This window comes from Pelodiscus sinensis, chromosome 5, assembly GCF_049634645.1.
Source record: "Pelodiscus sinensis isolate JC-2024 chromosome 5, ASM4963464v1, whole genome shotgun sequence".
Lineage (NCBI taxonomy): Eukaryota > Metazoa > Chordata > Testudines > Trionychidae > Pelodiscus > Pelodiscus sinensis.
Window position 1 is genome coordinate 110562641 of NC_134715.1, and position 12091 is coordinate 110574731.

Below are 12091 nucleotides of genomic sequence, written 5' to 3' on the forward strand. Positions count from 1 at the left end.
CCCTGCATCCAGACTGCCACTGTGTTCTTTCGAAATTAAATTGAAAGAACGTGGCAGTTTTTTCGACCGTGGTAAACCTCATTTCACAAGAAAGATCGCCTTTTTTGGAAAGTGCTCTTTTGAAAAAAGGTATTCTTGAATGCAAACAGGGTTTTTTCAAAAAAGAGCATCCAGCCTGCTTGGGTGCGCTCTTTCAAAAAAAAAAAAAAAGTGACTTTTTTGAAAGAAGTGGTTGCAGTCTAGACGCTCTCTTTCGAAAGAGGCTTGTAGTCTAGACGTAGCTTTTGTTTTAACCCAGTTTTGGCTTTCACAACATCCCCTGGCAGCATTGTTCCTTCTAAGCTGTGCGGCAGCACAGCTTCATAGATGATCAGTCAGCCCCGCCCTGTCAGAGGCTCAGGGCTCCTTGCAGGGAGCTAACCACCTGAGCAGAGCTGATTGATTATCTGTGAAACTGCGCTGCTGTGCAACTTAGTGGAGACACTGGCAACATTTTCCACAAAGCTGACTTCATTTTGTAAAGAGGCACATCCTTAGGTTTGTTTTAAACCTGCTGTCTATTCATTTCATTGGGTGACCTGTTTCTTGTTATGTGAAAGAGTAAATAACACTTAGTTTTCTCTTACCCAGTCACAATTTTTAACACCTCTATCATATCTTGTTAGTCATCTCTTGTGCAAGATGAAAAATCTTTTTAAATTTCTCCTAATAAGGAAACTTATTCCTTGTTGCCCTTCACTTTTACAATTTTAATAATCTCTTCTGAGTTATGAGTTAATGTTACCCCAAATTTCACTGGAGACCACCCCAAGGTTACGCTCATATGGATTTATTAAATGAGGAATTATCAATCCACAATAGGGTTAAATTAAAGGGGAATGAGCTCTCTCTCTGTCTCTCATGCACATACACACATTCATTCATGCCCTCAGACACTCTCACACTTACACAGGCAAAAGGTTGCAAGGCAAGCCAAAGCATATTATGTCCAGAGCGTCTGCCTGCAGTCATGGATCCTGGCTGGAGAGCTGATCATAAGAGAGCTTGTGCCACATGTTCTCTCCTTTTACTGGAACTGGGCAGCTCCTGTGACAAACACAGGATCCTTCCTCCACCATGTCACGGAACAGCATGCCCAAACTTCCCTAGATCCAGGTCCTTTGTTTGCTTAGAACAGCGATGTCTCCATGATTGCTTCAATTAGTCACCTCCTGGTTCCAAGTGTTTAGCCTGGCTGTTTCCCTCACCCCAAACACGCTCCAGTCTCCATTCTCATACACGTTCTTATCACAGGGTGAATGCAATTTAGAGCAAGTTACAAAGTGGCTGAAAAGTCATAAAGATTACAAAGCTCAACAATCTGACAACAAGGTGCAGAATTTAAAAGGCAAGGTAGCTGAAAGTTACAGAGACAGGTACAAAGCTTCAAAGCTCAGTGGTTACAAAGATGCAATCCAAAGCAGAACTGACTGTGAACAATTTCAATCTTAATCCCCTACAAATAATCAGTAATAAAGTGACTGAGAAGACAACTGCCCTCCCCTCAAACAGTGTTCACAGCAATGCGGTCAGAAGCAGGGTTTGTCATTCTTAAGTCATGTGTTGGCAGGACCTTACAGTTTAATGCATTTCCAGAAAATGTATGTGAAAATCAAGTAAATAGCTTGGGTGGAGGCTTTATACACCAGTAACAGCATGCAGTACTCAAGGTGTGGTGTATTATAGATTTATATAGTGGTATTAGGGTATTGACTGATGTTAGGTATCCCTTTCCTCATGGTTCTTAACATTGTTAGCTTTTTTGACTGTTGCTGCACATTGAGCAGAGAACTATTACCTCACCCACATTGCCTTTCTAATACTCTGGGACTAACAACAGCACTGCAGACTAGGCATGTCAGTATTTATAATACACCACCTATAATGCAGGTGATTTTCCTAGGGTAGACAAAGCCCCAAAATCTGATGCTGAAATGTTTAAATGTCTCAGGTTGTCCCACTGCCATGAGTAAGGTTTGTAGAATGGGCTTCCCAGCCCTGGGTTAGTACTTCCTGTAATGAGAACACAGGTTTCCCTTTCTCTCTAAATGCAGAAATCCCAAAACCTTTCTTGCTTTACAACATCTCAAAATACTGTCTTTTGCTTATTTAAACCTAGAGCAGTGAAATTCTTCTCCTTCTAAAGATCTGTACAGCTGGCTCGCTCTGCTCTCTTTAAAATCCAAATTCCTTAAAAATCCATTTTCTCTTTTGATGACTTAATCATGTAATTTTGTTTTGGCTCTGTTTGCTGTTGTTTCATTTGCTGTAACATGCTATTTTTTCTGATTTATCAAAAAAAAAAAAAAGTGCCTCTTGCAGCAGCCAGGCATTTGTGCATGAGTTCTGAAATTCAGCTAAAAATAACAAGGTCATTTCAAAGACAACTCCCCAAACAACAAATGAAACTCAGTCAGGCTACACCTCCCTCAGGCAAAGGCCTGATGAGATAAGCTCTGCAATATGCCCTTTAGTTTAACCAACTTTGTCTTTCTAAGACAAGAGGAGAGTTAATTCCAGAGCCAATGCCCCACCCACAGAGTTCCATTTTGAGAATGGGTAGCTTGAATACAGCAGCTTACATCAGAGTTGTCTGGATGATGCTTAGAGAAAGAAACTAGCACACTGTGCCAGTACCCATTTAAGTCAATAGGAGTCTCTCTATTAACTTGAATGGGCATAAAGCCCCTTAGTCATGGGCTTTTGTAGGTCAAAGTCAACACTATGAATTTTACTTAACAGATGTTTTTTGCTCAGTCAAAAGGATACCCAGACTGCAAATGTCATTAACAAACAAAGTTGTATATCCCCTAATTAGAAGGAGCAGATAACACTTTGCACATACCCTTTGGATGGTTCTCCTGCACCCACTAGAGTCACCTTGGTTGTATCTAGATTAGGGATGGGCAACCAGTGCTCCAGTGCGTGAGAGGCACGTGGGGGGAAGAAGGCAGAAAGGGGGTGCATGTGCGGCAGGTTGCCCACCACTGATTTAGATTGACATTGAAACCCCTCCACTGGCCCAAAACACCTGATTCTGTCCCTGCAGCCTTGAGTGCGTACTGGACAGGGAAAGGTGACAACAGAACCTTTCATAGAATTCTAGACTTGGAAGGGACCTCAAGAGGTCATCGAGTCTAATCCCCTGCCTTGATGGCAGGACCAAGCACTATCTAGATCAGTGGTGGGAAACCTTTTTTGGGCTGGGGGATGCTAACCCACAGGCTAGACTACAATGATCTACTGGGAAAAAGTATGCAAAATGCGCCCCGCAATTTGCATACCTTTTCCTGATAGTTTTTCGGAAGAGGCTTTTCTGAAATTTGGCCCGTCTACACTGGGCCAGATTTCGGAAAATCCTCCTCTTTTGGAAGAACCCTTCTTCCTCATGGAAGAAGGAAAACAGGGCTTCTGAAAGAGTGCTCGTGCTCTTCTGCGCAAAAAAAAAAAAAAAGCAGAAGAGCAGACGCATTCCCTGGACACGGTGGAGTTTTTCTGGGATACTGTACTTCTGAAAAACCCTGTGGTCTAGATGTACCCTCAGAGAGATCCTTCGGGGGCTGCCCAAAAGTTTAGCTCATCCCTGGCAAGTGTCTAACCTGCTCTTAAATATCTCTTGTGATGGAGATTCCACAACCTCCCTTGGCAATTTATTCCAGTTGCTTAACCACCCTGATTTTCCTAATGTCCAACCTAAACCTCCCTTGCTGCAATTTAAGCCCATTGCTTCTTGTCCAATCCTCAGAAGCCATGGAGAACAATTTTTTTTCCTCCTCCTTGTAACACCCTTTTAGCTACTTGAAAATTGCTATCATGTCCCCTCTCGATCTTCTTTTCTAACTGAAACAAATCCAATTCTTTCAGTCTTCCGTCCTAGGTCATGTTTTCTAGATCTTTAATCATTTTTGTTGCTCTTCTCTGGACTTTCTCCATAAATGTGGTGCCCAGAACTGGACACAGTACTCCAACGGAGGCCTAATCAGTGCAGAGTACAGCAGAAGAATGTCTTCGCATGTCTTGCTCACAACACTCCTGTTAATTCATACCAGAATCACGTTTGCTTTTTTTGTAACAGTGTCATACTGTTGACTCCTGTTTAACTTGTGATCCACTATAACCCCTAGATCCCTTTCTGCAATACTCCTTCCAGCTCACTAGACAACCACTTCCCATTCTGTATGTGTGAAACTTACTTTTCCTTCCTAAGTGGAGCACTTTGCATTTGTTCTTATTAAACTTCATCCTGTTTACCTCAGATCATTTCTCTAGTTTGTCCAGATCATTTTGAATTTTCTCCAAAGCACTTGCAACCCCTCCCAGCTTGGTATCATCTGCAAACTTAATAATCGTACTATACCATCATCTAAATAACTGAATAAGATATTGAATAGAACCGGCCCCAAAACAGACCCCTCTGTGGAACCCCACTCTTCATGCCTTTCGGGCATGATTCTGAACCGTTAATAACTACTCTCTGAAAACGGTTATCCAGCCAGGTATGCATCCACCATTGCGCCATCTAGGTTGCATTGCCCTAGTTTATTGATAAGAAGGTCATGAGAGACCATATCAAATGCCTTACTAAAGTCTAGGTATACCACGTCCACTGCTTCTCCCTTATCCACAAGGCTTGATATCCTATCAAAGAAAGCTGTCTGGTTGGTTTGACATGATTTGTCCTTACAAATCCATACTAGCTGTTACTTATCACCTTACTATCTTCCAAATGTTTGCAGATGGATTCCTTAATTACTTGCTCCATTATCTTCCCTGGCACAGAAGTTAAACTGACTGATCTGTAGTTTCCTGGGTTGTTCTTATTTCCCTATTTATAGATGGGCACTATATTTACCCTTTTCCAGTCTTCTGGAATCTCTCCCACCTTCCATGATTTTTCAAAGATGACAATACATCTTTCAGTAAAAAAGCCTTTGCACTAATTTAGAAGACATAAATAGTGCACTATCCAACAGTGTTTAAAAAGGTCTGGGGTTTGGTATACAGATACCTGAGCTTGCTTAGAACCATGGAAAACATCATCAAACATTCTTTTAACATTTTATTAAAGAACTGTTTTTCCTTCTTTTAACACTTGAAATGTACAGTTTTAAGTGAGGTTTACATTTTAACAACATCCCTTGTTCCCTTTCCCATCAGCTGGAGAGAGCCTTTTAGAAGGTTTCTGCCCTTGTTTGACAGTCTTGCATGGTCTCTCTGATGGTAATAACTCCTTTTATGGAAAAATAAGAAGTTTGCTGAGATGGGCTGAAGGAAGAGTTGTGACTGCTGCTGTTAAAAGTCTGATACTGTTTTATCCCAGCATGTTTGGGATTCAGCTGAATCGGTAGAGGTAGTGATGTCATCTGGGTCCCTCTCTGGCCTCACAGGGTCAAGACATCTTTCAGGAAGAGAGAGGCTTTGTGTCCCAGGAGATGGTAGGGGGAGCAACTATGATGATTAAGCTTGCTCCAGTAGCCTCAGTCTGCTCTTTATCTTTTCCTCCCAAAGAGTCTATCTTTAGGCCCCAAAAGGGAAGTGGTGGGTGGAATAGCCCATTCCCTCATAATTGGTGGACAAAACAAGGACAGTTTCCAACACACCAATTTTGGTCTATTAATTTCCAGACACTGTGTTGAGCTCATGCTGGGTAAACAAGAAAGTTCTTTTGGTTGGATTAATTCAGTTTTTTTGTCTGGTAATAACTTGACCTACTTTTCATGGATAATTCCCAAGCAGACAAAAAAATTATAGGCCCAATTGTCACAACAATCCCCTAGGTGATGAACAAGTGAGCAGAACTATCTTCTGGGTTCTCTGAGTGGGAGGTACAGAGGCACATTTGCTACTTTGTTCACTTATTAGTGGCTAAATTACTTGTTTGGCTTTTTTATTGCAAAGCACATTGATTCTAGACAGTACATTAATGAATGATAATGTGATAAGGAATGCATTGCTAACACAAACATTCTATTGTTTCTTTTTGCAGGTAACTGTTCTGGTCCTTTTTGCTCTTGCGTTCTTAACGTGTGTTGTATTTTTGGTCGTCTACAAGGTTTACAAGTATGATCATACCTGTCCAGAAGGATTTGTTTTCAAGGTAAAGCACATAAATTTTAGAAAAATAGAAAAACATGTAAAACTATCTCTGCTGCTTTTTACTTATCATTGGGCAAGTTATGTCGATTTACACAGTTTTAATATTTTATAGAATGCTACTTTCTCTGTTCCTTTCTGCATAGTTAGTGAGGTGGTGAGTATCTCATTTACATAATCTTGATTCTTTTTGCTGCTGTTCTACAGATCAAGAGACTAACATAATTCTTAATCCTGTGCCCTTAAAATCACAATCTTTACTTGCAGCTGTTTGGAAGATGAATGTCACATGCTTCCCCAAATTTATAAGCCATAGGATGGAAGATCTAAATCTAAAACATGGAGTGAAACTTCTGGACTCTGCTCCTACTTTAGATTTATGACAGATGTATAAAAGTTATCATTAGATTGTAAGACTGTGTAAAAACAAGCCTTTATATACTTACAGGTGGTCATAGAATATATTGCTTTTTATAGGAACAGGCCCAGAGATCCAATAAAGGAAAAATATATTTTCCTGTAAATGTTTCTTTGCTAACTAATGTAATTACATACCTGGGGTTTAAAGTTAGGGAGGTAGCATGAAGATAATAGAGAATGAATCAACTAGGAAGGAAGGGGAGAGAGAGATTGGAATGGGAATCAGTTTTCACAAGAACATGGTGACTTACTTATCTCTGGCCATACAGAGGAGCAGTATGATTTCTTTCACTTCTAAATTCTCCACTATCACCATCTGCAGGATCAGGCTTTCATTCTTAGTGCTTGTCACCTACTCATATTCCTAGTTGTCTGTCTCTTCTTATACTCCTAACTTTTAACAAAAACCCCTCGTTTATTTCTGTTAAGCTATCTCTTTCCCCATTACATTCGTCTTTAAAGTAAATAAATGCTTTTTGTGGCTGAACTGGGGATCGTCTGACCTAGTGGTTGGAGCCCACGGTTGTGGTCAGGAGTTACACCAAGGGCCACAGCAAACTGCAGTGAGGAAGCAGGAACAGGACATAGTAACAAGCACAAAGAGTAGGAACCAGGCAAAGAGGCAGGAACTTGGTCCCATGGGTCTGGTCAGCAGCAGGCCTAGCAACTAGCTGCTCAAACAATAGCTATGGCAGGAACAGGATGCTTTATACTAAAGATGTGTCCAATCAGCAGTCTGCTGCTAGTCAGCTGATCCTGCTGAGTCAACAAGTTCGGCCTCTGTTTGTGGGAGAGTTAGCAACAGTTTCCTGGTGCCACAGAGGGGAATGCTTTTGCTTGGCAACCAGGACTGAGCTCAGGGCCTCAGGAGATTAGACTTCAGTGTCTGTTTCTGCCTTGGAGACTTCTTGTGTGACCTCAAGCAAGTCACTTTCTGTGCTAGTGTCTCATCTTTAAAATGAAGACCATAATACTTAATCCTAATATGTGTCCATCATGTCTGTTTAGATAGTCCCGGCTTGAGAGAGCTTTCAGTGTGTTTGTACAATGCCTAGAATAATTCTTAGTTGGGCCTGTTAAGTACTATTGTAATAAAGGCTATTTCTTCCTGGAAGACTTATGTCATGTTTTCAGCAGTAACCTCTCTCTGCTGTCCCGTGTCCTCTCTTGTCTTTGCTTGCCTTTTCTACCTTCCGTAGTCAATGCAGGGAAATTTTCTTTCTTCTAATTTCTGAGATTATTATTTCACTGGATTCCTGCTTTTGGTCTTGTCCTTCTTAACAAAGGCAGGTGGGATCACCCAAGGATCTCAAAGCTTTCTCGCTCTTTAATGCATTGGTACATATAGCTCATATCAAAAGACATTTATTGGTGCTTGTTACTGTCACAGTAGTGGGTGTTTTGTGGAGACAGTTTGTGAAAGGACAGTTAGTTTTGACCATTTCATGATAGATGGGAACACAAACTTTTATGTTTGTCAGATAAATCCATAGACTATCAAAGCTATACTGCAATAATTGATCTGAATGTCATGAGGCCTAAAATGGAAATGTTGACTTGAATTTGGGCTCTTGACAGTGCCTGTGCCTCTTTTCTGGAGGATCAGGCAAAGCTTTGGGCAAATGTCACATTCTGAGACCAAGGAAAAGTGCTCCAATAAAAATTATTTACTAACGGTTTTACTATCTCTAAACTATCTTTGCCTGCATTGACTTTCTCTTGCATTGATGTCCCTAGCCTAGGATGCGGATGTGCTCTGCATGCAAAGAGTAAAGAGTGTTCCTCATCGATAGTTCTAGAGCTATAGGGGGTCATTTTGACTCAAGGATGTGGCAAGTATACAAAGTTAGTTTATTCTACTCTGCTTGGATACCCACATATAGTGGGGCATCTTCAAACTCAAACAACTTGTTTCTAGGTCCTTGTAGAATCAATGCCTGGGCAGTCTTACTATGTCATGGGTACCACAGTTCCATTCTCTCAAACTTTTATACTATTCTGTGGATCCAACGCTTCAAATTGCCTATGTGCATTTAATGGTGTGACATTGTCATCTCCCATGGCAGTTCTACAGGTGCTTTGACCATGAAGCACCAACTGCATCGAAGACCTCAAATCAAGTAACATCAGTAGTATTTTGTGCTTGGAATAAAGCTGTGTAGAAATCTCATGGCAACAAGACCCTGCTTTGATCATTAAATGTCACTGATGGCATTGTCAGTTCCAAGTGACTCTCCAGTTGCCTTGAGAGATGGATCACATGGCATATTATGCACTGGAATGACTTGAATAAAGACTTGAGTAGTTATTCTCTATTTTCAACCTATTTTACAACCACACTACCATAAAATGTCTTGACTGCTTCAAGGCCCAAAAGATCATGGATTGTGAGACAACTCTGTACCTTAACAACCAAGGCTGTCTTATATCTACTTTGGTCCCACTGTCCCCGGGTGAGACAAAGACAACACTTTATATACAGGTACAAACAAATTACACATTGCTCCTGATGTGTCAGGTTACCACCCTCTTGACGCTACTTAGATACCACCCATCGCCCTGCACCTCGTGGTTTGATTAAATCATTTTTATCCATTATGCTGTCATTTTAGACCCTTTCCTGAACCTGGGTCGATAGCTGTGGGAGTGTGGGTACCAAAGTCTTTTTTAATGAGCTGGTGTTGCCATGTGCTTTCAAGTTATGACCAGTACTAATTACTTTTTACAGTTGGTACCAATTACTGGTCTACAAGTGGGCCTGGTACCAATTTGTGTTTGGCACTCTCAGCCCTGTTTGTGCCAAGTTCTATGAGCAGGGGCCTGCCTCTTGCTCACAGCTTAGCTTTCCTTTATATTAGCTATGTTTTGTTTGTTATTAGCTAGGCCGCAGGTCTCTAAATCAGGCCTGTGCTACATGGGCTTATGTTTTAGGCCTTCATTTTACTAACCAAGAACTCAGTCATAAGAAATAACTGATGACTCATCTTGAGGCTTTCGGGAGTCAGTGATCCTGTCTCAGAGTTTGAGGACCAGCCTTGTTGCTTCTGAAATCAACCTCATGGGGCAGTTCTGTGCCAGTGCCTTAACAGCATAAATTTGTTTGGGCTCCTAATTTTGTCTTGTGGGCTAGCTATATAGTCCCTAGCCTTTCCACGCTGGAGACTCCTTCCACTGGGCATCAGACATAAGGCTTATTTAGATGATAGGCTCACAATATCAAAATTCAACTAACTCAGATACCTGCTGAGAGGTAGACTGCACTTTTGAAGTGCTCTTAACTTTTAACATACAGGTCAGATTTACAGGAATGTCAGCTGGAGACATGGGCCATTCCATTCTTATTTAAACATCCCATGTCAGTTTCTCCAAGACAGTTAACTTAATATAGTCACAAAGGAATGTTTGACTCTAGATGCCAGAGCACTTGCCTCCTCTTGAACCCAGAGACAACTGATCAAAACAATTTCAAAATATCAACTAAAGTCTGGCACAGCCTTACACATTACACCCAAAGCTGTCAACATGATAATGGAGCTGAATAGAATCACCGTCCCTCTAAAGAAAGCATTGAGGCCATCAATACAGCCCACCTCAAGAGAACAAGAGCCATCTTGATGTAGCCAAATTCAAGCAGAAGTAGAAAGCATAGTTGCCATGGGTATCAAAGGCTCTACCTATGACTAGCTGCTGCTGCAGGCTATGAAAAAGACAGGTGTCCCAAACCTAGGCATAAGTCACTAGCTCAGTCACCCCCTCTGTACTACTTTCTTACATAATTTGAGAATTAGGAAAATGAATAAAAAGAATTCAAAATGATGTCACGAACCAAGACACAGGCTGCAGGACAGTTAGAGAGCTAGATCCAGCCCCAACAAAACACTTACAATAAAGAGCTCATTTGGTGGCTACAACTAAGTATCTTACTGGTGGGGAATATTGAAGGATGCTGAACTGGGCAATATAGTAGGAACACTGCCTAATTCCTTGAAGGGCCAACAGATTTAGTCCATGGAGCTAATTGTGGAATCCAGGCTAGTGATAAAACAAATAGGAAAGTCTGGGTAGATTGAATCGTGCTGAGTAGAGATACTGTCCTTTGCCATATTTGTCATTAATCTCACATGAATTCAGCTTTTTGTAAAAACTCATGATTGGTTAGAATTGATAAATCACCCACAATGTTCTTTTATAAATTAAGGATTTTTAAAGGGTGTTCATTTGAATGCCCTCTGGCAGCAATGCCTCCTGTACAGGTTAGACCTGCCACAATATTTTATTCATCTGGTGCTTTCTGATAGAACTACCATACAGGCTGATGGTTTTGGGATGCCTTTACTTTTTCCTTCAGTTTTATGTCTAGCCCATAAACACTAACCCCACTCTATATAATCATGCTCTATTTTAGGGCACAAATTATTCTAACATCTTCTATTGTCTCCCAGATTATCTAGCTTTATTTTTGTGTGTCTCTTAAACATTAAGCTGTTTGGGGAATCTTATTAGTACTTTGTTTTTAAAAAAGCCTCTCTTTTCTACTAAGGTGATTAATAAAGTGATATTAATCAAATAAGATATTGCAATTTTAACATGCCCTCTATTGTGCCTGAGAATTGCTGCCCCTAAATTGTATTACTGTTGTGTTTTGGGAGAGTGCTATTAAAATGTATTTGACTACTTCCCAAGTATTTCAAGACTACTGACATTTTTTTAAAATGTGTTTCTAGGTGAGGTAGACATAATTAGACTTATTCAGTTCTCAAACTGATCTGAGTAGTGCAATTACCAATAACTGGGGAAAATGTTTATTTCATAGTCATATTTGCCTTCATTAGCTTATCTTGAACTAGCCTCCTAAGAAGAGTTGAAATTTTCTTAGCAAGTGGTAGTATCGTTTACTACATCATCATTGGAATGATAGCTTAGAGCTAGCCAACAGGTAATGAAAATATGTACATTCATGCACAGTTCCCTAGCTAGGCTTTTCAAATACAGGTAGCTAAAATTAGGCTCTGAATTCCATATTAGATATGGATTTAAGAGCCTAACTTCAGCTACATATTTTAGAAAATCTTGGGTTTGTATAAACACGGCACATTTTTTGCTGTGGCATAGTTTACTACTGTTGTGTTCATAGGTTGGCAACAGCATTTGTTAGCTTTTATCTAACATGGACCAAAATCAGACTATTAAAGTGCCTGCAGCAATATGTAACTGGAATTGTAGCTTTAACTGCTAGAATCAGCTAGCTTGTTATTGAACTGAGGCGTCAGAGATGTCTGGTTGTAGAAACTTAGAGCTTTTTAAAAAAACCTTTGTAAGGTAAACTAAATGTGACTGCTTAATGTTGCCTGCTATTTTAGTGTGTGTCTGTATTAAAATTGTGCTATACAGAAGTAATATAATTGCATGACTATTTTCCCTGTGGGACTCAAGATTTGATCAAGGAGGTTGTTATAGTGAGGAACATTCCAAAATAAATTCGAATCACTGATACCATTATATAGTAACCATCACAACAATTCAACAAGGAGTATGTTGC

At 40.4% G+C, this 12091-nt stretch overlaps 1 protein-coding gene across 3 annotated transcripts in view; it reads left to right on the top strand.

Annotated features, from left to right (window-relative positions):
- Positions 1–12091, top strand: part of NSG1 (neuronal vesicle trafficking associated 1) — a 35245-nt gene that overhangs the window by 18232 nt on the left and 4922 nt on the right. For all 3 annotated transcript variants that reach the window (XM_006128194.4, XM_006128193.4, XM_006128195.4), the window contains exon 4: positions 6026–6136. In XM_006128194.4, the coding sequence (XP_006128256.1) occupies positions 6026–6136 (111 nt within the window). The remainder of the gene's footprint in view (positions 1–6025; positions 6137–12091) is intronic.